Source organism: Procambarus clarkii, chromosome 83 (assembly GCF_040958095.1).
Source record: "Procambarus clarkii isolate CNS0578487 chromosome 83, FALCON_Pclarkii_2.0, whole genome shotgun sequence".
In the NCBI taxonomy this organism is placed as follows: domain Eukaryota; kingdom Metazoa; phylum Arthropoda; class Malacostraca; order Decapoda; family Cambaridae; genus Procambarus; species Procambarus clarkii.
Window position 1 is genome coordinate 6,478,037 of NC_091232.1, and position 26,024 is coordinate 6,504,060.

Sequence of the window (26,024 nt, forward strand, 5' to 3'; positions counted from 1 at the left end):
CTTCCCAATGCTATACAGTATAGTCATAATGGCTTGGCACTTTCCCCTGATAATTACCTCCCTTCACCCTTGGCATGGGGAATCTAGAAAAGCCTAACAGGCCTCGTGTCCTTGGCAATGATATACCAGTATTTGCCATTTTACACAAACAGAACCAAAGAACAACCTTAACTGTTAAAAAACAGGAGAAAGGTATACAAAAATAAGTGTTATTTCTCAAATAGAATTGTGAACAGCTAGAATGCAAAGTAGGATGCGGCAGTGTTGATAAAGCACAGAAAATGATAAAAGAACTTATATAATTATCATCCAAAAAAAGACTAGACACTACAGGCACTCAGTTCTGTAAACTAAAATGGGTATTATCAGACACTCGCTCTTAAAATTTCTATGATAAAATACATGAAGAACAGAATTAGAAGACCATTAGGATACCTCTTCCCCGGTAGTTACAAAGATATGATAACTTGGGCAGTTACAGATGTGGTATGATGCCTGCAGCTAAAGGAACATTGTCGGCAAAATAAAAGGTCCAAAGACGAGCAGCAAAATGTTCTATAATTAAGAAATATGATCTACGAGGGAAGACAAAAATATTTAGATAATCTGGAATAAGAAGATTGAAGAAATACAGCATATGGCAATATAGCTACATGTACAATAGACAAGACTACTTCGTAAACAACCAGTTACAAAAGTTACAAAAAAACAAAAAATAAAAAAAATGGAGAAGATAGAAGAAAGTATTTCATTAGAGTGGTGGGCAGTTCGAGTAAGCCACAGGTGGCGGTAATGCGTTATAAATTTGCTGTTAGTTTTACAAATACAGCATTTAGTCAAATATGGAAGGAAACTGTACACCATGAGCATAATTTTGTTCCTGTACCAGTTTGGAAATTTGTAAAAATTTGTTAAATGATACCTACTTAAAATGTGTTTGTACAGTACCCTTTTCTTTTTGGTAAGGAGTACGTTGTCTGACTTACACAGGTGAAACATGCAATTAAATAATAAATCATATAAAGTTTGAATTAATCAAAGAAATGTGAGAAAAAGGTATGTTAGCTGTAACCACTTGGGATGAAATATACAAATTATTTGTTAAACTAAAATGTAAAAGTGCTATTGAAAAAGCTTAGGCAATACATATTTATAAATGAGGAAAAATGGATACCCTTGCCAGATGAACACACAAAATCAAAGTTTCCAGGCACTCAATGGGCAGTAAAGGCTTGGATCATATGGTTGAGGAAGCATAAAAGGCTGCTATTAAGTAATTTTAATGTTAAATACTGTACATACTATAATTATATATATATTTAAAATACACAAACCCACATACACATACTGTACCATATGTGCAACAACTCATTGTGGAAATTTGAAACCGGAATAAAAGTGCTTTCTATCATGCTGGTCATTATAAAATGTTTTACCTCTGATGACCAGTTTGATGAGAGAAGCACTTGGTTAAAAGTTTATGATATGTTCAAGGCCATTGCTTTATGAACCAGAACAAGATGCATTTAATAAGGAAAGTAGCCGATTTCTACTCAATCTGATACTATACTTTTAATCTTCCCAGGAACACCACAACAACATTTGGTGGCAATTCACCCCCTTCGTTCATGTCATATATACTACAATCTACACTATGGTGGGCAATAACATTCCACTTACAGTACTTGTATCATTGAGGATTTGTGTTTAGACCAATAAAATATTAAGCTTTCATGCTAACAACTAGTCCAGGGTGATGGGATGGATTACCACCCGATACCATTGTGGTGCTACAGGAAGTATCTAAACTCAATGAGTAGCAGTTGCATACTTCATGTGAACCCTATACTTATTGTGAACATCCTGGCTTGGTTGGAAAAGCAATGGCTTCACATTTTACAGATCCAAGTTCAAATCTCCAATGATGCAAGTGAATGAACAGTATAGTACTGTACATATTTATTATACCATAACAGTCTTATGAATAAGGTCCTCAGGTTTTGTTTTAGTAGTCTGGCCAAAAAATTATTAGATATTTAACATTAATTAGCTTCTTATTTAAACATCAAATTTTCATGCTATATATGCTGGTTCATATAAGTAACTGTTATTTCCCTGACTAAAATGACACATGCAGTATTAAAAACTTCTTGAACCTTAAGGAAAATGCTAATTAACATTTTAACATGCAGATATTTTATCCAAATACGGTATACCCTATATAACAGGCATTTTTTATCTAAATGAACTCTATCAGTTTTGCATTATGTTAATAAATAAATGAGTTAGAGAAATAATTTGAAGCCTAACAGAATTGTAGCAAAATATTTACCTGTCAGTAGGGCACCAGTACGTAAATACATGCAAGATAACTTCTCTATTGCAGGATGTTTATTTTTTATTCACACATCCCATTTTCAGAACTACTTTAGTTGATAATCCATTTGAAAAAAAAATTGTGTAAGACTGGATTATGTCGACTTACTGCCAGGAATATGTTCTGGAGGATTTAACAAAATATAAAGGCAGGAGAAAAGGTTCTTTATTTGTTCATAATTGTTTCCCAATTAACATTATTTCTCACTCCTGCACTCCAACACTTGTGTACATCACTGTAAACAAAAATGTAAAAGACCAATAAACAATGACGATACTTTTCAAATGAGGGTTTTGCATTAACCTGCTCAGTAGAGGCACAAAAACAAAAAACAGTTGATCTTGTCATTTAATATCATCACAATGGGAATGGTAGTTTTACAGGGATCAAGTGACAAGATGCTGGCTTCACGTACATCTTTACAAACGTCAAGTGTTTTTATCTAATTTGATCTAATATACACAAGTTTATCTAAGATAACAATTTATAACAATTTATCTAAGATACATAACAGGCCAAAAAGTATCTATTTTGTGAATGGGTTTTTTAATTGCAAAATCTCTCTACCGATCTTTAGCTTAATAGTAGCAAATGATATCTAATAAAATTCTCGGAATCCAAAGAAGCTCCTAGCAGAGCAAGAGTACTATGACTATTTTTCCATTTCACTCTGGGTTTTCATGCATAATATATGTACTCTATCTAATATGACATTGTAAATGCTCTCCATCAATCCACGTGGTGCAGTGGTAACACAGTTGCCCCATGTTTTGGGAGTGATTTGACAGGGGTTTGTATGTTGGCCAGGAAGAAGTGACTAGGCACCAAACATTTACTGTATGCCTCTGATCACCCAGCAGTGAATGGGTACCTGGTTGTTAAATGATTTGGCAGGTCGTATTCCAGGAAAAATTAGTATTAAGGACCTGCCTGAAATGCTATGCGTGCTAGTGGCTTTACAAGAATGTAAGAACTCTTAGAAGAACTTGCAACTATCTTGTGTATTTTTTGGAATACATTATTGTACAGTATTATACCATTCAAGAATTTTGCATTGTGTGATTGTAAAATGGCAGGTATATTTAATATTATTATTCAGGTACTGTAGATGTCTTACTGGGAAGTATGCCTTTTTTTTCTAGAATTTTTTTTTTTTTTTTTTTTTTTTTTTTCTTCTTCAAGAATGTAAGGTGAGACCCTACGAAATGCTGAAAAATGAACCTTACGAAAAATGACCAAATGCGAATTCATATTTGTGTTGCTCACATGGGCCCCGCCATGTGAGGTGATTCGATGGAATATTTATGCCCGAGTTGACCCCTGAGCGCTGTCGGATCTTGGAAAAATAGTCTCAAGACTACCAAGATTTTTGTACAGTCGGTGTGGTCTAGTGGTTAAGGTAGTTGGTTAGCTACCTATTTTTCCACAAAAGTTAAGTATGCATTGTGCAACTTTGCTCTGCACCAGGTTCCCAGGAATACATCCCTCACACAAATCAAGGGCTGTCTGTATATAATACTGTATACAGTACTGTAATAAATCCATGTGTGAAGATGTGTATCCTTGCAGTCTAAATTACATGCACATAAACTTAAGTGGATATGCAGTATGTAAACTGCTCATAAATTTCTACTTGAAATCTTTAATAAGGTGTTAACCCTTATTTGATTATTGAATTAAATTATACTTTACTGTATTGATTAAATAGAAGAGCATCGTTTTAAACAAATTAAATTTGTTGCTTCATATGCATATGCCTGTTCTTCCAATTTTCATAACTAGTAAAATAGTCATTAGCTGCCATTCTGACACATAAGCAACAAAATTGTCTCACTGTGCCCATCGATCAACGAGACAATTTTGTTGCTCATGTATCAGAATGGTACAGTTCATCTCAGCCTTCATCAGTTGAAGATTTTAAAAATGAGCTCACAGGTACTATCGAGCAGTTTATGGAATCACTCGATCCATCGTCCAGGCCACGTAACCCAAATTACACTGGTCATAGCACTTATGCTTATTATAATTATTCTAAATTGTATGCACTAAAATGCACTGCCAGAAGAATTGGACTAGCTTATAAAAGAACCCGCACTGCTGAAATGCTTAAGCTCTTTCAAACGGCTCTGGCTGAGGCCAGGGAATGTATGGTAGAGCTGAGGCAGACAGACTGGGGAAACTTTTGTCAGTGGTCTCAATGATCACACGCCACTAAGTCGGGCATGGAAGGATATCAACAAGATCAAAGGGAAAAATGCTGCAGAGATCTTGCATCCTAATCCTCTGCACAGAGCAAATGAGCTTGTTGATGCTTGGCCCACAACATCCAGCTTTGACAGTCTTCCTCTCTCCACACAGAATGAATTAAATAATAGATATGCTGATAGAGCAAGGATCCTTGACTTCATGCTTCATTAAGAGGATGACTGTGACATGCTTTTTACCGAATACGAACTAGACTCTGCTCTACATAAAGGCAAAGCTACATCACCCGGGGAGGATGGAGTTACTTACGGCATACTGCGTATGCTTCTGCTAGTTCCAGGGAATCCCTTGCTTGAATTGTATAATATGAGCTATGTAACTGGGGAGCTTCCAAAGTCATGGACCAACAGTCTTATTATTCCCATTCCTAAACCAAACCAGCAGAGTGCTTTTTGCCCAATCTCCCTCACTAGTTGTCTCTCTAAGTGTCTTGAGAAGATGGTTCTCAACAGTCTCCTTTACAGAATTGGTCTCCCCAGATATATGGCTTTACGCATGGAAAGAGTGTAGTAGTAGGCAGCCATCAGTCTCGGGAGACTATGGAGTTGCGCTCTGGTGTCTGCCTGGTCTGGAGTGGCCTCACCAGGGCGCAGAGCCAGGGTAGGTTGATTCGGGGGAGTGTACATCACTGTATTACCACATTCCTCACCCTGCATACTGATAGGTCATATACCACTTTCCTAGATCTTAAGTCAGCCTTTGACATTGCTAACCCACACGTCATTCTGAGCGAACTTGCTAAAATGAATGTTGGAGGATGGCTTCTACAGTGGATAAGAGGCTATCTATCCAACAGGAAGTCATCTGTACTGTTCCAAGGGCATAGGAGTGTAAAGAGAGATTTTGAACTTGGCACTCCACAGGGAGGTGTTCTCAGTCCTACTCTGTTCAATGTGTTAATCAATGCACTTTTAAACTCGGTAACTAGGAGACCCAGTGAACACATTATTAGCTATGCGGATGATATACTGATCCACACCAATGGGTATACCAGTACCCACAATGTTCTGAACTCTGTATAGCACACATGTCAGGACCTAGGCTTGGTCATCTCAGTAAAGAAAACAAAGATCCTGAACTGACGCCCACCCAGACGAGGTGGGGCCGTTCGCAATATGCAGTTGCATGATGACTCTGCTCGACTATGTAACCAGATAAAAATACATTGGTCTTGCAGTTCCACTGTACCGCAATGTTGTAGCCAGACTGGGTCACCAATGTAGAGAGAGGCTCCGTGCTCTCAAGGCTGTGGCAGGCTACCATCCAAGCTATGGTGCAAATGTGAGAATTGTCAAAATGATGTATCTCTCATATATTAGGTCTCTGATTGATTATGCTGCACCCATGATTGCTCTAGTGCCTGAGAGAATGCTTGGAGGGCTGGAAAAGATGCAAAACGAAGCCATGAGGATAATCCTCGGATGCCCCTGTACCCTCTTGTTGATCACTTGTGACACAAAAGATTATTGGTGTGTATTTGTGTGGGTGATTAAATATGTATGTGTATACATATATATATATGTACATGTATGTATGAGAATGTGTACATGTATAAATAACATTAATAATTTTGTAACTAGTGTCAAAAAAATTATTTGCTTAGCTAAACGAACTAGAGGGTTCAGTTCCTGAACCGATTATGTGCCTCTGTAATCCTTTACACCACCTCCCACGGGATGGGTATGGGGTGCATAATAAAGAAAGAAATTGAATTGCCACTTGAGCTGTTCTAGCATTGAACTTACAATACATTTACTTTTTTTATGCATAACCACATGAAAACAAAACATAGTATGCCATAACTAGGCATTTAGCCTTTCCTTATATGTCGTATAATACACACACAAACCAGCAGGAGAAAAAGTAAAATGTCTTTAACATTTTGGAAGGTTTGATATATTTACGCATTATAAAACAATTAAATTATGAATGAGTTTACTAACAGTGATTAAGATGTAAAGTACTGTATAGGCATAATAGGCTATATCCTGAAATAAATAAATAAATAAATAAATATATATTAATATATAATATATATATAATTAGAATGAACAATATTCAGCAGTAAGTAATGACAAATAATATTTTGTAGCTTTACAATATTTAGGTTCCCATTCTTCACACAACCAGAGTAAACCATGAAAATATTAACAACACTCTTTACAGAGAAGTTTTTTCAGTACATTTCTTTGCTACAAACCTGCTCTTGGTAAGAGATCTTTTTTGCCTTAGTAATTTTGTGTCAATTTGTTTTTAATAAGGCACAATGTTCACAAAAATGTAGACACATACCAAGACTTTAAAGATGAGATTTTGTCTGAAAAGACGTATAGGAAAAAACATCATCGTTCATAAAGGTTTACTCTCAACTTTGGGTTTTATCTACACAAGAAGTTGTATAGTGTCGCAGTCCTTAAAAAGACTACCAAGTCAGTGTTCTAGTGTAAATTTTAACATTTTGACTATAATTATTTAGTTCATAATTCAATATGAAATCTTTATTCTTTGGTAAATATGTGTTTTAGTAATAGCAAATGAGGAATAGTTTATAATTTATGTAATGAGGTATAATTTCTTCCTTAATTTAGGTCAAATGAAACCAAGCAGCATTTGTATGCAACTATGGTTATACTGTAGCATAGCTATGTGCAACTTTATAAATAACAATTCATATACCCGGTACATACACAGTATAGTGTATATTGTAGTGATAAGCCATAACAAAGTTAAAAGCAATTAAAGAATAACTAACTATGCAACAGAGAATTTTTTCTTACATGTGCTCAACTAAGCCAAGAATGTTCGTATAGCTTTCTTTTTCTTTGAGAAATAGTTAAACAGACCAAAGTGATGTTTACTTGTATTAAGCTTTCCAACACTCTACTGGTCCAAAAATGAAATCAATTCTCATAAAAAGGCACAATGGCTGACGAAAAACAAAAATTCTAAGACATTATTAAAACAAATAGCAATACACTGTGTCAACATTATGGACACATTGTATCTAGTCTTATACAGGCACTGGTAGTTGTGTGCGCGCACTAATGCTTCCGGACTATAATGATCCCCACTTGTCTTGAACTTTTTATTATTGCTCAAAGAAAACCAAGTTAGCATAACAAATGGCACAAATAGTTCACATGCATTTTATGTAAATGAAGCACAGAGGGCCAAGTTTACTTTATGAACTACAGAAAAATTAATGAAATTTTTTTTTTAAAAAGATTATAGTGACTAGACATATAGTTACTATTGCTGATAAAAGCTTATGGCAGCATTATTTACAAGAGGAAGGCACATTCATCCATCAATATGGCAACTCGTGTATTGTACAGTCATCTACAAAGTTACATGGTGACACATGTACTTTACATTTAATAACCAACTTAGGTTGTTAATTGCGGAAAACTACCTGAAAAATTTCATTGGAAAGCATTGGTCATTACGAGTCCTTCCAGTACTTTGTGGAAGTCTAACCAGTGATCCTCACACTTTTTCGGTTTTCTCTGGTTCAATGTCCCTGATGCTATTATTAAAATGACTAGATAAGCAAAATACTATTCTGAATGTTATAAAAAATTCTGCCAAGCTGCCTGCCAAGCTGCCAAAAATGCCAAGCTGTCAAAAAAAAAATTTTGACAGCTTGGCATACCAGCATGTGGTACTGCAAGGTGGTAGAACTTGGCATACCAGCATGTGGTACTGCAAGGTGACAAAGCTTGGCATACCAGCATGTGGTACTGAAAGATGGCAAAGCCCCATATACAAACCTTTGGTACTGGACTACATGATGGAAAAATTATAATAGTATTACTCTAATCGGTATTAACTGGCTAAAACTAATACTATACTAAAACTAGTACTATAACTCATGTTACAGTACTAGTACCCTCTAATTAGAGGAGAGAGAGGGGGACGCATTCACACTGAGTGATTGATTGACTGAAGATTACCGATACTGACTGATTGAGAGACTGAGATTACCTATACTCTAATACAAATACTGTTAATTTCTTACCTTCTCCCCAGCATGATTAAATAATTGTTGAACACAAATAATAAGACAAGAAACATATCAATATAATTCATGTCCCTATGTTTGTAACCTTACTGAGCCTGTATTTCTTTAAAAATGCCTTGTGTAAATATACATCAGATACCAACACTTACTGCACAGTGCATATTGTATCTGAAATACAGACTGGGGAGCTTTGTTTTATTTAGCTCGAGTCAATCTTCAAAATTCTGAGGTAAGTATATTTGTAAGTTTTTATATATCTACTAAATGACTTTGTTACAGCATTTACAAATTCCCTGAATTTGTGATAATGTAATAACCATCCCATTAAACCTATACCAGCTGGTGGTTTTACAACTCTACCAACACATTCGTCTAAGTGGTTTTGTAGCTCTACCTACATACTCGGCCAAGTCGTTTTGTAGCTCTACCCACATATTTAGCCTACCTTTAGGTTTTGTAACTCCACCCACATATCTTGCAAAGTAGTTTCATAACTTGCATATCCAGCTGGAGCTTTCATAACTCCACCCACATATTTTAATACAGAATTACCACACCATATAATTATGGTTCCATGTTAGGATAACTATGTATTTTCTTTGCCTTTTGGAGTTGACGTGAATATCTTTGGTGACTGGGCTTTAGCTTTATGTCTACGTGCACGTGCTTTGCTTGGAGTGCCATCAACATCAGTGATAAAGCTGACTTCTCCAGACCCTGACGGCACTGCAATGACCTGTAAGAATTAGATTAGAGTAAATACTTTTCACTCTCTTAATAGATATTGATGAAAATAAAATTTAAACATAAACAAGAAATTTTCAAAATAATAATATAAACTTCTTGTTAATAATCTTCCTTAATAATGTACTTGCTCTAGTCTTTGAGGTTAAATAAAAATTGACTGCCTCCTTCTGAATCTTATGTGTGCCAACCCTAATGAGGGAGTCCAATTTGGTTATTGAATTATCATACACTATCTTTATATTTTTACTACATTGTTTCTGCACCTTTTTGAGCAAGTGCTTCCTGTGCCAATTGAGACACTTCTTGCCATATAACGTTATAAATACAGTGGAACCTTGAGTGACAAGCGCCTCAATCTACGAGCATTTCGAATAATGAGCGCGCCACTCGGCAAAAATTTGTCTCGATTGATGAGTTTTCGCTTGATTAACGAGAAAAGCACATGGTGTTTCCTAGCGTTCCCGCTGGTTCTCGCAAATTCTCGGACACCTCCGATGCAAATAATTTTTTGTTTTGTTTTAAAGATGCTAATGATGCTGGAATGTAAAGGGGTGACTGCTGTAATGTTGCAAAGCATTGATTTTGTTTTTTAGACAAGATTATAAAAAAAAGACAATTTGAAAACAAACAAATGTCAAAAAGGTTCGTTCAGTGTATGTCAGGTAGGAAGCTCCATTTTGTATTAAAAAAATTAAAAATTAAAAATAAAAAGTTGAACAAATTTGAAAAAAGGAAAGATGTCATAAAAGTTTATTCAGTGTGTGCCAGGTAGGCTGCTTCATTATTAATAAAAAAATGGAAAAATACAAACCAAATTGAACAATTATGAAAAATAGAAAAAATGTCATAATGGAGCATCCTACCTGACAAACACTGAACGAACCTTTCACTTTCTTTTTTCAAATTTGTTCAATTTTTTTATTTTTATTTTATTTTTATTTTATACACAATGGAGCTGCTTACTTGACGATCACTGACCAAACATTTTTCTATTAAAAAATATGAAAAACAAAAAATTGAACAAATTTGAAAAAAGAAAAAATGTCATAAAGGTTTGTTCAGTGTATGTCAGGTAGGCTGCTCTATTATTTAAAAAATCAAATATCACATCAATGTTTTTCAGCGGTAGAATGAATTAATTTTATTTCCATTATTTTAAAGAGGAAATTTGTTTCGAAAGACAAGCATTTCACATGACAAGCTCGGAACGGATTAAATTAGTTAACTGAAGTTCCACTCTATGTATGTATGTAATATATATACATATATATTATATATATATTTATATTATATAATATATGCCCACACACACACACACCCACAGTACCACTACTACTACTGCTAATAAGAAGAAAAAATCCCTTATCTACCCCCTTATCCAGCTAACAACCAGCTCTACTTTCCAAATTTCCACCCTTCCTTCCTTCCTTCCTTCCTTCTCTGTCGTGTTATCTTGCAAACGTATGGTAAAGACTGCCATTTGCCATGAGTTAAGGCATAATCTTTATAGACATTTTGCAAAACCTTGGTCTGAACTTTTAACATTTTTAATTGAAGTGCTATAAATACTCCCAATGAGAAATGTGATTCACAAATATGTATTGTACTTAAATTCAGCCAAGTGATAACCACTTTATTAAAAATACAATGCATTCCTTGTTTTAAGTATTGTACAGTGCATTATGTAAAGAACTGTCCTTAACTAGGTATCTGGCTCAGACTTTTGTTGTTTTCCGCTCAACTTACAAATGGTGATGTGAATAAGTCAGCTGGAGCAAAGCTGATGCTCTGGCGACAACTAACTATCCAAAACCATTCTTAGGTTTCGTTCTTTATTAGAGTTCTGTAATTCCTTTCCAAATAATTTGTAAGTTGCATCATCACAACCAATTTCCGGCAGGTTTTTCTTGAATGTTTTTCACTTGTGGAACAATTTAAAAAAACTGTTAGAACAGGGAAGTTAACACCCATAGTTAAAGCTCTGGGTGTTAATAAATTACTGCAAAGACATTCATATGTAAATTTTGGAGAATTTATTATAACCCATTCAAAACTATACATGTTTAATTTGAGTGTTTCATCATATTGACTACTACTAATATATGGGCAGACCCATTTATTAATATGCAGGAATGCAAGACATGCAAAGCAGAATGATATTTCAAATAGGGATATGTTTAAAGCCCTTCCTGAACATTCCTCTCATGCCTCACAAAAGAATTAAAGGGAAGTTCAAAGCATTAACCAACATTAGATACATCATACAATTCTAGCTAACAGGGAAAAATTTAGCTTTGGGTTAACTTGCAATTACAAACCGCATGGAAATTAACCATACATTTTCTATCTAATAATGATAAATAGCATACTTTTCCTAAATCCGTTTCATCTTCCTGCTCTTGCCTAAATCCTCCTGGCAGCTGCTGAAGATACGACGCAGGTACAAGGCCTACGGTCCTCATGTCTGCCGTGCGTACAAGCCACCAGTCTCCATTAGTCTCTTGTACTACTATCACATAATCACCTGTAAAATATGACAGAAAAATCCCATGTTCACTGTAATCCCTATGTTGTATCTTGATACCATTCCTTTTTATAGTAATACAACTGCATTCATCCCACATGTAGGTGACTTGCCGACATCACACGTTGTCAAACATATTTAAAAATAGTCATGAACCCACCTATCTGTAACAATTTTATAGTCACTTAATCACTACCTTGCCTTTCTGTATTATAATACAGTATGCCTTTACACGCCTATGGAGCTAATAATTAAAATAGTTCCATTACTTGGCCTAAGGCCTTCCAACCCAACTCCTATGAGAGGTTAAAGAAAATTATCCATCCCATGTATAAAGGATAAAGATAGTATATAGAAAATTTGAATAAATAGTAGCAGTGGATCTTTCAAACTTAAAAAATCATAAGAAAAAACATACTTATTACCTTGTTTAACTGACAGCTCATCTGGTTTAGTGCTGTGGTAGTCATATAAAACTGTAGCAAGTTGTCCCAAAGGTAAAACTTCATCACTGAAATTATAGAATGTTAATTTAAAAGTTACCACAGTGTAGTTCCATCACATCATTTATTTAGTCATCTTGGTACCTTGTCAGGTGCAATGAGCATTCAGGTTTTAAACTGAACCACATCATCACATGGTACACATGTGTTAAAGTGCAAATGTGTGCGCACAAAGGAGTAAATGCATTCATACATGTGTTGCATTGTCAAACAAAAATGTGGAAAAATAAGTGATGGGAAGAGTATAGAATCTGCCAGGTGCAACATTATATATATATATAAAAAATTATGTATGAAATATCAAGAATACTGGGCTAATCAATACAGAGGTTAAGTTAATCTCAAAACATATCTAACCTAATTAAGTCAACTGCAAATTAAAACATATTCTTACATGATTTTGTCATCACGCATGTTTAATGGATCTTCGCTTGCCATCTTCAGCACAGAATCTAATTTCTTTAGTATCTTATCCCCATGATGGTCCCAGTGCCTTCTCCCATTCAGCATCTGATCAGTATCCATCAAGTACTGACTGCTTAGATTAAAGATTGTATGCCTTTTATCCACGACTGATTGACTATAAGTAAAACTTTGTATTTCTGAGTCTCTTTCCTCCCAATATTTTAACTTAGATTTTGATGGAGAAGATTCAGATTTGAACATAGTGTAACTTGGGTCTGTAAGACTTAGGGATAAAGGCTGTTTCAGAGGCAACTGATTGGGGCTTGGGCTTCTTACTGCAGAAGTTTGTAAGCTTCTTGAGGCAGCTGGTTGGACAGACCTTCGGACAGCAGTATTAGCTGGTTTAGGTGCTGGATTATAACCCAAAATAAGAACAGGAGCTTCACTGGAATAAGAACACACAGCCATCATGTGGTCATTTGGATGATAGTCAACACAGGAAATAGTTCCCTCTATTGGTAGGTCCATAAGAGCTGAAATCATATCGCCTGTATCTGAATTCCACACATAAAGCCCATGATCTTCACTACCTGAAAATATCAATGTACCACAAGGACTAATACAACTTCGCATCTGTTCTCGAACATTTAGCAATCCTCGAAGTCTGTGTGTTATCGTCCAATGTTTGTGATTAAGAAGTCTTATCTGACTATCTCTTGTATGAACAAGCAAGCGAAACCCACCAGGATGGAATGAGATGTAGTTGATAATGTTGCCAGCAATATCACTGATCTTAACTTCACGTTCCAAAATAAGAACCTTTGGTTTTTTCTTCCCTTTACCTTTTTTTGAAACATCAACCTTCCACACCAGAATAACACCTTGTTTATCTCCAGAGAAAAGAATATTTCCTTCTGGATTAAAGCACAATGCATTAACAAAGCCAAGATGATTTGACAGTTCCTGAGTAATAGAATAGCTGCCATTATTATTACAAGACCAAATCCTTAGCACATGATCATAGCAACCACTCACAATAACATGAGATTTAGCAGGCACAAAGCGAGCAACATAAACGTAGGAAGGATGAGCCAAAATCTGACATTGTTCATGTTCATTTGTAGCATCTACATGCCAAACTCTTGCAGTTGAATCAGCTGAGGCTGTTAATAGCAGATGATCATTATCACTCCAGGAAATATCATAAATGAGCCCCAGATGACCAGTTAACGTGTGCTTTAAATATCCTCCCAAGACATCATATATAAGGATTTGCTTATGAGTGCCACATGCAAGTTTCAGACCATCATTTGAAAATTTAACTACCAAGCATCCTTTCTCAGAGTGTGACAAACAATGCTTCACAGAATTGAGGATCCTGCAAGATTGGTTGGGTTTACGTCCCCAATTCACCACTGGTTTGCTCTGATCAGAAGAGGGGTTCTGATTTGATCCATTAGCCGAACACTGATCCAAGAGATCCATTAGAGCTGCTCCTCCTCCTTGTTCTTGTTGAGTAGCAAGCATGGATCTGTCGACAGATTTTAACATGTTAATGACATTTATTTGTTTCTGGTAATGTATTTATGAAGTTTATCCAACAGCTTAGCCACGTCTTATTTATATACATAAAAATGCTTTAAATAGTATGATGAATTTATTTCCCCTTGTAAATATATTCATAACAATGGTCCATCTTCATCAAACAATAATGTCTGGATATACATTACTGTACTCTTAAAATTAATCCAGTAATACCCAAGTGCTGAATGACAACACAATTTTGACCACATCAACATGTATAAATTACCATAACTTCCTAAAAATGGTTAAAACTGTAACTGTTTTCACAAATGCAAGATTCTTCAGTTACAACTAATATGATAAATTATAAAATACACTGCTTAAAGTGTTACATTTCACTAATGCAATATATGTAGTGCTGTTAAAAAACCCAGAAGATTTGTATACAAATAATTGTATTTCAATATCCACCATTTTTAGGATATTGGAAATTATATTTGAGTAACTAAACCTTACCTAAGAGCTGGATGAGGATTTTGGGGAATGGAAACTTCCTGAAGTGTGACATATAGTGTTGAAGGATATTTGTTCCTATTCCCACTCTTCCACCAGCTATGAAGATCTTGAAGGTTTACATTGGAGGACTTTCGGGGCCTCCATAACTGCAGCCGGAGCTGATGACCAATATTTATGTGATTATTAGCTCCTTTAATTTTAAGAAAAGCCCAAGCAAATGTTATCCATCCACAGTTGTTTGATGGAATGCTAGAGTTATTTCTTGATGGGGTTGGAAAATCCATCAGCTGAAAGAGTATTAAAACTTGAGGATCAAGTGATGTGAAGTGGTTGCTTGGTTCATTGATTATTAGTTGTTCTTCCCACTTGCAACAAAGACTCCTGAAATGAATTTGGAAATGGTAAAAATCACTAATCATGTATTAGAATTTTGTATTTGTTTTGCTAAATGGTTTATTTATTTATATATAATGTACCACATGTCTAAGCAAACATCTTTCTCATTCACGTTTTCTTGCTCTTACTGTACCTGTTGACTACCTGTTGAAGATCCCAGGGATCAATGTCCTTGAGTTTTTCCCATCTATATGACTTGTGTATAAGTTCCAACTTAAACATTAACATCACCTTTTCTTAGAAATTACTAATGTCCTAACTAGGTCTTTTACACCATGTCATGTACCGCTTAATTATTAGTTAACCTTGCCTTCAAGCTAAATTGAAAAGTTGCATTTTCATAAAACTTTACGTCACACCAGAGAAATAATTAAAGGCATATTGATAATCTATCATGTAGTGTATTGAGAGTAGAAATGCAGCATCAACAGTAACAATGCTTAAATTAACAAAAGGCAACTACCTGTATATGCAAGAGAAAGAAAAGGTGAGCCACATGGGAATACCCAATCACTTCAAAATAATTTTCATTCTTTGTATGTTTAAATCACAAAACACTTGTCTGTATAATGTTATATAATTAATGCTGAGTTGTGATATGCTCACAGCAAAGTTTTCGATAATTTGTTAATATTTAAAATTCAATTTGTATTATTCAAAAGTTACATTATCCAATTTACCTTTCCTTTTTTATATCATATGGTTGAGTCATGATGGGCATGATGTAGTCAACTTCATTCCCCTCATAATAGGATGTTGCTTTACGATCCTTACTTGATTTCAGGAGCCAATGGCCTGTATCCAAGTTACTAATGTGCACCTGAAACATAATTTGCATTAACAGGTGAAATATTTTATACCAACCGGTGATCTCTGGGAAAATGAGAAAAGAATATATTATTATGTTCTATTAGTGCACTTGATGTGAAACTGGAGTCTGAAATGTTAAAAGGTCTCAAATGCAGATACAGTACTGTACTTTATAAGGACAATCCTAGATAGTATGGAGTATTAGATATATATACTACACAGATACATTAGAATCAATATAATACTGGCACTGTAAATGATGAACAAGATTGGATCTAACCTGGACTACAGGATGGGGAAGTAACATAGGAGATCCTTCAAAACGGTCAGCACAATGGATTGTAACACCCAATACCTTATCTGGAAAAAATGCATTCATTAAACTGACCAATTTTTTCTTAATACTGTACAGTAATATCATTATTTTGTATTCTTTTCTCTATACTTTTGCTATACTAAGTGAAGTGTGTATTAGCATTCTATAAATAAAATCTGGAACATATCACAACTCATTAAATGTATTCACTAGAGCATAAAGACACCTTTCATGAAAGAAGTTTTCATATAACATGGATGGAGATTTTGAGACGAGGCATCAGTTTTTCTATGATGCACATAGCTAAAACACCTGCGCATATTTCTTATAATTTTTTTTAAGTTAACATTGTTAAGTCTTTTGTGTCTATGTATGTTGTCCCTTACACAAGCCATGTGGATGATTCCCATACCGTCTAGTAATTTTTCTTGCATTAGGCTAGTATTTAGAATTCCTTATAAAATAATTAGGGGCCACCTAATTCATGCGGTACATCATGTGGTACAATGATCGGAATTGCCCAGTGTAGCCCAGGTGGTGGTCTCACTCATGTCAAATATTGTATAGCTAAGTTTGATACAGTATTCATATTTGTTACTAAAGTTTATTATAAATCCAAGCCCCCTGCTTGCTTTATTTTGTGCACTGATGCATTGCTGTCTTAGCCTAAATTTTATCTACCAATGACTATTATTAATGCAGTACATGACATCGCCGGCTTTCCTTTGAATGTATGTTAACAAAATGTTGGGTGAAAGCCTTCTAGAAGCTTTGACAGTGGAGTCATACGACTATCTTATTCAATCAGGTGCATACAGGTAAAACACCAATTGATAGACACAGACATGAGCTGTCTTGACAATAACATTATGGATAGACAACAATGGGCCTTGGTCTTGTATCTTCGTCTATCATTCTGTTGAATAACTAAATAACAGGAAAGATACAATTTCAAAGCTAGTTTAGATTGTATCCCATACTGTATATTGACTTTAGACTTGGGTTTTGTTAACAATAAGGTAAAGCAGGGTAATTTGTGACTGAGAATGCTGTCAAATATTTGCTGCAGATGTTTTGATGTGTGTTTGCTCTACCTACAGTACTGAACATTTCCAATATCTATACCCTAATTTGCATGCAGTAAATTCACGAAAAATACATCAATATTAAAATATACAATCCTTGGTTTAATACAGAGGATCTAAAATCTTTATCATACGCAGATGAAGAAATTACTACACAAAAAGAATTCTCCTACCTGAATCTTTAGTAGGTCTCTTGGACTTCTTGATATGTTTCTTTTTTGGCACCGAGACTGCCTTCAGGTACTCTGTAGTTGAAGTGCTAATACTGGGAACACAGAGATTTTCTTCATCTGGTCCACTTTCATTCTTCTTGATAACCTGATTAAGCTTCTTAGTAAGTCATTTGGGGAATGCAAATGAGTATTTAATCATCTACCAGTACTTCAAGATTTTGTATCAGTTACTAAACACTAAAAAGATGAATTCATAATTAGAAAGATTGATTCATCTTTTCCTGATTAATTAATGCAGAAGCAAGTAAGTAATTATCAAAGAAGGCACCAAGCCGGGAAGGCCATGTAGCACCAATGCAGAAGCAAAAGCAGCAGTATTGATAACAATGACAAGATTTGAATAAATGCAACAATATCAACAATAGTGCCTTCAGTTGCACAAAAAAGCTGTATAGCACCTACTTTACTACTAGCAATGACATAAACTGTGATAAACATATGCTATGAAGTGTTTTAGCGGCATGCCATATGGACAAGGACGCAAACCCCCGTACACTCCATAACAATAAACCCCAATCACCCCAACCACAGGGGCCTTGCAGAAGAGTCAAAGAGTCTTGCACTACCCAGAGTGAGGCACTCTGCAGAGTTGTATGGCCTCTTAGGGGTGAACTCCCAAACTCACCAGAAAAGTCACTGTCAGAGCTGGGGCAACAGAAAATGAGTGCCCTAAATATAAGCTTTCATACTTCAAGTGAGGCTTGAGAAACATGCTCATGAAGCAAATATCAAAGTCAGAAATAATAAGCAAGCAAATGGACCCAAGGAGAGTCGGCTGGTCTTGCCACCACAACCAGGATGTGACACTGTCGAACACCTTACAACCCGCAACAATGAGAACAAGCTGGTTTAGCTCCCCCCCCCCCTCCACAGGACAATGTACAAAGTATGCCCTGCATTGATCTTGAAAAGATGTGGAGACTTACTACCTCCAGCAACTCTGGGAAGTCTGAATTCACAGACATTAGCAACATGACAGATGGCATGAAAGCCAGGAGCTCCTGGTGGGCCTGCCAACTACAGTACTGTATTGGTGGCCAGTCGCGACTAAAGGGATTTGAGCTATTTTCTAAATAGCTCAAATTTGCGGAGTCATGTGGCTGTTTCAGTGCTACACTTTCTTTGAATCTTGCACTTGTCTGTATTGTTTTGCTTACTTTCTGAAAGTTTTCTCAGTGAAGATGATCACAACAATCCCCTGCTCCCTTTGCCTTTGTGAGGGGGGCCAGGTTCTGGCTCTGAGTCCCTGGTAGACCATACAATACTCCTATTGCTGACATGACTCTGTGGAAGAGGGGAAGGGTGAAGAGAGGGACCATTTCAGTGAGATAGCTTCACCATTAGGTTTCTCCAGAAAAATTATCAGCTGCTAAACCTCCTTCAAATAAATAAGTACTTATAAGCAACATGAAACACACACGTCAGAGGGACTTATAAAGAACACTGTGCGAGGAGCATATGCGTCATTTTGCAACTTCAGAATCATTTTTAATTACATGGATGGTGAAATGCTAAAGAAACCATTCATGACTTGTAAGACCATAATAGGAATATGCAGCAGTTGTATTGTGCCCATACCTCAAGAAGCACATCAATAAACTAGAAAAGGTGCAAAGGCATGCTATAAAATAACTTCCGAAATTAAACAAAAACAAGAGTTACGAGGAGAGACTAGAGGTGTTAAACATGCCAGAACTAGAAGATAGAAGAAAGAGGAGATATGATCACCACTTACAAAATACTAACAGGAATAGACCAAATTGACAAAGAGGAATTCATAAAACCAGCAACTTCACGAACAAGAGGACACAGATTCAAGTTAAGGAAACATAGGTGCTGAAAAAAATATTTGAAAATTTTCTTTTGCAAACAGAGTGATAGACAGATGGAACAAACTAAGTGAGAAGGTGGTGGAGGCCAAAACCGTCAGTAGTTTCAAAGCGTTATACAACATAGAGTACTGGGAAGACAGGACACCACAAGCATAGCTCTCATCCTGTAACTACACTTGGGTAATTACGCAAACACACCCCAATTTTCCCTCCTGTTGTACCTTTTTCACAGGAAGATGTTCAGCTGTAAAATATATTGTCACTAATCCATCAATTTCATACTTTTAAGCAAAACCCCTAATCAAGTTGGGCATGTCCAAACCTCATTTTCCTTAGATGTCAAATCTTGTATTTGTTCTGCAAGATCCTTTTCCCTACGTTTCTTGAGATATTCTTCAACATTTTCTGCCTGATCATCATCTTGCCCTTCATGTTTTTTATTTTTGTTCTTATAACTTTTGATCTTTGTGACTGCTTGCAGTTCAACATCATCTTGTGCAACTTTTACCGTATCTTGCTTGCTCGTCCTCTTATTAAATTCCCTATATTATCAGAAAGAATTTAATACCATTATAGGTTACACTTAAATAAGCTCACTGAAATAAATAGCTTTAAAAGAGAAAATTTACAATACAACACACATATATCACATATATATGGTACACATACATGTTACGCTTATTTTTAGGTCCCCCATGGTCAAAGTACTGACCCTCCCCAGGATGCAACCCCACAATAAGTTGACTAACTCTTGGGTACCTATTTACTGCTAGGTGAAGAGGCATTAGGTGATAGTAAATGTGCCCAACCATTTCTATCCCATCTGGGATTCTAACCTGGGATTCTTGACTGTGAGTCAAGAATGAGGGGATGTTAGACTTCACTTGACTGTGAGTCAAGAATAAACCCGTCTGTACTACAGTCCTAAATGTGAGAAAGAGGGCGAGAGACTGAGTGAGAGAGAGAGAGAGAGAGAGAGAGAGAGAGAGAGAGAGAGAGAGAGAGAGAGAGAGAGAATGAGTGAACAAAAGAGCGAGAGCAAGAGAGAGCACACATGAGCACATGCGTGCATGCATGTAGATCACAGGTTCACCTTAGAGTGAAGTCTAACATCCCCTCCCCCACCCTCCATTCCATTCCCCCACATATTTTAGAAGATGTTAGCAGTACATAGGTACCAATTGCACTGCTGATGGATCAAAATACAGCAGCAAGCTTGGTTGGATTTCGTGTAAATCAAAGTACAATATATAGCATACAGTAATATCTCGTATAACTGCAAATATATCAGTGATTTCTATGAGTTATAGGTAGTGTTTTGCTTGGCCTTCATTAGTGAATTTTCTGTGGATGAAAAGATAATTAGATCCTCTCATATCGAGTCTGATGAACCCAAGAGCTGTTTAACAAAATGACAGAGTTGAGGGGCAAAATGAACAACTGAATTTTTTTTCTATGTGCTGTAATTTTTTTATTTATTTGTTCATTTGTATTATTCAGTTCTTTTATCATGAAATATAATCAAATATGTGTTTTTATTAGATTTTAACAAATCTACTATACAAATTTAACAAATTGCTATATTATTTATGATATAAATACTGTATTCAATATTGGTTTTTCTTTTTCTATATTTAAAAATATGAAAATCATATGCATTGTATAGAAAGTAAAGCATATTTTGGCATTACTGAGATGATATTACCATACCTGGAATATATTTTTTTCACAATATTAATGTTGTCAATGTTACTTCTACTGTACACTTAAAACTAAGCGTTCAAATGAAGGAGGCAAACAATACTTGCTCTTCTCTATATGTACAGTAGCTTCAAAGTATTAGAAGAATGCAGCAGCAAATCAGTACTGGTATTGTTCTTCACTTCTTAACTTTTAAACTGTTCTTCAATTACCATAAAGAATTTTCAAATAAGGATGTACTCCCCTAGTTGTGCATGCAGGGATTGAGCTTTGTCTCCTTAACTGCTGAGTAAGCGAGACCAATCATATGGTGTACAGATTCCTAAGCCTATTGGGCTCTATCATATCTACATTTGAAACTGTGTATTGAGTCTGCCTCCATAACATCACTGCCTAATGCATTCCACCTGTTAACTACTCTGACACTGAAAAAGTTCTGTTTAACGTCCCTGTGCCTCATTTGGGTACTTGTGTCCTCCTTGTTCATGTATCACCCGTGTTCTCACAAGTTCCTGATTCAACATACGGGGCAGTATTTAGTGCAGTTGGTTTGCAGGCAAATAATCCCAAATTCAATACCCAAGCAGTGCAAAACATTCTGGCACTTTTCCTTAGACCTTATGCTTTTATTTACCTAGCAATAAATTGTACAAATAGAGTTTGTTGACTGTTCAGGATGGCATTCTTGGGATGGAAAACTTTGATAATCACTACAGGCTTCCTGTTCCTGACAATGGCAAGCCATACCCATAACTTTCTCAAGTTTGCCATATTTTACTTACTTTACGTCTTGCAGTTGGTTAGTGTCATTCTCAGTATTTGCTGCATCCTTCTTTTTTTTGCTCAGTTTCTGCAATAATACATGCATTAATTAGCAATTAAGTGTTGTGGAAGTGGTAAAATGGTGACAGTAATAGTATTAGTGGGAGCAGTGATGGTGGCGATAGACTGGTAAGTTAAGAGGGAGGGGGGGGGAGGTAGACCTGCCAGTTAACTACATTCACCTTACAGTACAAGGGCCGAAGTGGATGGAAGGGAATGTCAGTTATGTATATATAGTATGTATATACACTGACCATATAAAACTGTATTCCAAACTAAACAATAGGACCAAAAATAAATGTTTAATTTTGATCAAGTAGAATTAATCACAATTCTAGAGCAATTCTTGAAATTGCATTCTGTGATAGCCCAATCATGAAATTATTAAGAATTTGCAATTTCCAATTATTCGGGGTACAACAATGAAAATTTATATACAAATTAGTAGTACACATGGTATGGTTCTAAAATATACATACTGTATTCAAAATATAAATTATCTTAATGTCTTTGCTAAAACAAATAAAACATAATTACATTGATTACAAAATTTCCTTGGATATCATTTGTAAAAGAGATTACTGTACCATGATTATTTCCTAGCATAAAGATAAATTATATCTTGTGCAGATATAATTTATAAAGTGCTTCTCAAGTCATAGTAAGATCCTATCATAATCGGGATGTTCCTCGCACAACTGTATACAAGTCATAAAATATTTAAGCCAATATGTAAATGCGTTTTGCATGTATCGCAAGGACACTACTATAAATATTTGAAAACAAAAACATAGCTTATAGTATGCCACTGAAATAATTTAACTAACTTTTCAGGGGATACTTAATAGGTCAACTGTTATCCAAGTAACTTTAGATCTAACTTAGTATTCAAATTTGAGACAACCAGATTTGCTGTTTATCCTTGATAATCCGAATCATTCGGGGTCCACCTTATTCGAGTTAGCCAAACATTCAACTTAGCTGAATTTCTTATGAGGAATGTCCAAAAATTAAAATTGTCATTTTTTATGGATAATGGTAACCAGGTAAATGGTTACCATTAACTATGTACCTGGTTATACAATGGCTGGTTACTCCAGCAATTTACCTGGTTACTTCTGCCAACTGCCCAGTTACTCCTGCTATTGTTGCTACTACCCTGTTACTCCCACTGTTTACCCAAAAACAAAGTATTAACCTTTAAACTCGTATTCCTATTTGGGTTAAAATGTCAAGAACTCGAATGCAAATTCATTCAAGTTACCCAAAGATTTGGGTTAATGAACTTAGATTACCAAGATCTTACAGTACAGTACCGTGTACTGTACTTACAATAAAGTAAACTCAAGTTACTATTGGCACATCGGGTACCAATTAAGTATATTAATATATAAATATAAAGTGAAATATAATATACACTATTTACCTTTCCAAGTTTTCTCGCAGCATGTTTATGGAGAGCTGTAGTCAAGATGGCATTGAGAGCATCTCCAGAGTTCTTTTCCTGCTCTCTCTCCCCTCCATCTTCATGATGTGTTTTGGTAAGCGGCTCCAGGTCTTCTACTGCCATCTGGTAATAATTTATTCTCATTAACAGAAATTACCAGTACATATATATATATATATATAATATATATATATATATATTATATATATATATATATATATATATATATATATATATATATATATATATATATATATATATATATATATATATATATATACACACACAGATATATTCATGTATAAATGTATATACAGTATATATATGCAATTGACGATCACGAAACACTGATCATTTGTATGCGGAAAATTCACAGAGAAATGGGAAAGGAAGATGACCGTTTCACCCGATGATCAGCCGAAGCCATATATTATTCGGTAATAATATAGAGGTCTTAAAATCCTCAATAATTTTGTTGAACTTTCCAAATGCAAGGTTTCTCTACCAGAGAAATTATCCTTTCAGCAGACCACACACTAGAAAGTGAAGGGACGATGACATTTCGGTCCGTCCTGGACCATTCTCAAGTCCATTCTCTCAATCGACTTGAGAATGGTCCAGGACGGACCGAAACATCGTCATCCCTTCACTTTTTAGTGTGTGATCTGGCCAACATACTTCAGCCACGTTATTGTGACTCATCGCCTGCATATCCTTTCAGCCTGTGAAAGCCCTTTTCTCAGCTAATTTATAATGTTACATAATACTTCCAATATAAGCACTTCTCTGAATACTGTACTCTCAGATCACAGCACAATCTTGCACAAAACACACACAAAAAACAATGCTACCATGAAATATAGTTACTTGACCTGCCTTACCTCATGGTTACCTTGTGGGGATTCCGAGGATCAATGTTTCCCCCCCAAGCCTGGTCTCTGACTAGGTTTCCTGGATAAGATAATCAGAAGGGTTAGTTCTCTCAACTGATTGGTTCTAATGTCATGTACATTACTATGAAGAGAAATCCAAACTAACATAACATGCTATCAAAACACCCACCTAATACTGTGCTACATAAAAAGCACTCACCTGATGACTGCTAGTAATGCAATGCCCAATGAATCATCTTTGCCACAGGTGAGATACCAATTATGACAGATGTGTTGACTTCCCCACGGTTTTGCTTTTCGTTATCCCCACTGTTGAAAAATTTTAATTATATCACACAACTCGTGCTAACTTCTGACAATCCATCGGGCTTCCTGTCCCTATTGAGGGCACTAGAGAGAGTGGCACTCAAGCAAATTCAGGTAAAACAAAATTGTAACTAATATTTTTCTTAAGTTAGGCTTGGTTAAGTTTTGTAAATTTCCCAATACTACAATTGTAGATAAGGTCGGGATGGGCTGGATTGATTTAGGTATATTTTAAGAGTAACAATAATATAGTCAGTTCAAACTTATTATCTATTGTCTTTGGCCCTACTTAACAAAAGCTGTTATATCACACTGTTAAATCTGTATACAATCGTTTTGACAAAGCTTGTATCTTCTGTGTTTATTTCTTATATTAATGTCTTACAGAAATACACACTTTACATTATAAAATGTTGCGTCTTTGTTGTTTGATTAAGGCCACGACGGAATTGGTGTCGGAGTGTGAAGGGTAAAAGGCAGAGTCTTGCCTTACGGATATACACGTCGCCTGTCAGCGGAAACCGTTGTAGTTAGTATATGAAGGGCAGCAACGGGATTAGGTTGTATGTGATGGGAACTAACGCGTCCTTACGGAGAGTAAATATTTCGTCTTTGTTGTTGTTGTTGTAATGGGGTGGGGGCAGCTACAGCACTGGTACATTTATTTATTTATTTATTTGTATATATACAAGAAGGTTTACATATGTACATATGATTAGATAAATTATTAGATTATTTATTTATTTATATATATACAAGAAGGTTTACATATGTACATATGATTACATACATACAAGATTACATATGTACCCCGTCAACCCTGGCATGAATTAACGATGTCTCTAGAATCTCCCTTGTATCCCATTGTTGATGTGACGACTTATACTGAAGTTTGTAACTAGCTCATCGAGATTGTAACTTGCTTAGCTAAATGAATTGTGGGGTTCAGTCCCTGAGCCCATTATGTGTGTCTGTAACCCTTTCCACTACCGCCCACAAGATGGGTATGGGGTGCATAATAAATGAACTAAACTAACTCCCTTGTATGAATACCATCTCATATAATTGTTGTCCAATATGATGATACGGACAAGGCAATTAAGCTAAATGTGTATTAAACTTGAATCTGGATTAGATCTGCATGTGTTTTCTGAGGGAAGAAAACGTGTCTGGGGAGCTGAGTTTAACCGCCCAAGCTGCCCCACAACAAGCCAAGGTTATATAAGCTCTGCCTGCAGACTGGGTGGGCACACGGGAGACATCTCCCGTCACGCAGGGTGCAGTCGCACCTCCACAGATTG

The 26,024-nt window shown here is 35.7% G+C and overlaps 1 protein-coding gene across 6 annotated transcripts; it reads right to left on the reverse strand.

The window, feature by feature from the left end:
* Positions 1-1,264: 1,264 nt before the first annotated feature.
* Positions 1,265-25,704, reverse strand: LOC123768698 (jouberin). 6 transcript variants are annotated; one of them, XM_045759388.2, is made up of 14 exons: positions 25,126-25,703; positions 24,617-24,726; positions 24,406-24,475; positions 23,504-23,647; positions 22,038-22,105; positions 19,877-20,096; positions 17,663-17,807; positions 16,369-16,448; positions 15,959-16,098; positions 14,883-15,263; positions 12,832-14,373; positions 12,360-12,445; positions 11,780-11,934; positions 1,265-9,399 (listed from the first exon to the last, which is right to left on the reverse strand). In XM_045759388.2, the coding sequence occupies exons 4-14, from the start codon at positions 23,645-23,647 to the stop codon at positions 9,250-9,252; spliced, it is 3,111 nt and encodes a 1,036-aa protein (XP_045615344.1). In that variant the 5' UTR covers positions 24,406-24,475; positions 24,617-24,726; positions 25,126-25,703; the 3' UTR covers positions 1,265-9,249. The 6 variants fall into 6 exon arrangements, with proteins under 6 accessions (XP_045615344.1, XP_045615347.1, XP_045615343.1 ...); XM_045759391.2 differs by having other exon boundaries at positions 25,316-25,332; XM_045759387.2 differs by lacking the exon at positions 24,406-24,475 and having other exon boundaries at positions 25,126-25,702.
* Positions 25,705-26,024: the final 320 nt, after the last annotated feature.

Bases quoted from the DNA above. Each gene is read 5' to 3' on its own strand.
- LOC123768698 (XM_045759392.2), bottom strand. From the start codon at position 25,384: ATGTACCAGTGCTGTAGCTGCCCCCACCCCATTACAACAACAACAACA. The intron at 22,106-23,503 runs GTAAATAGTGTA...GTATTATTGCAG, and splicing joins CTGCGAGAAAACTTGGAAAG to AAACTGAGCAAAAAAAAGAA. The intron at 9,400-11,779 runs GTATGCTATTTA...TAATTCTTACAG, and splicing joins ATGAAACGGATTTAGGAAAA to GTCATTGCAGTGCCGTCAGG.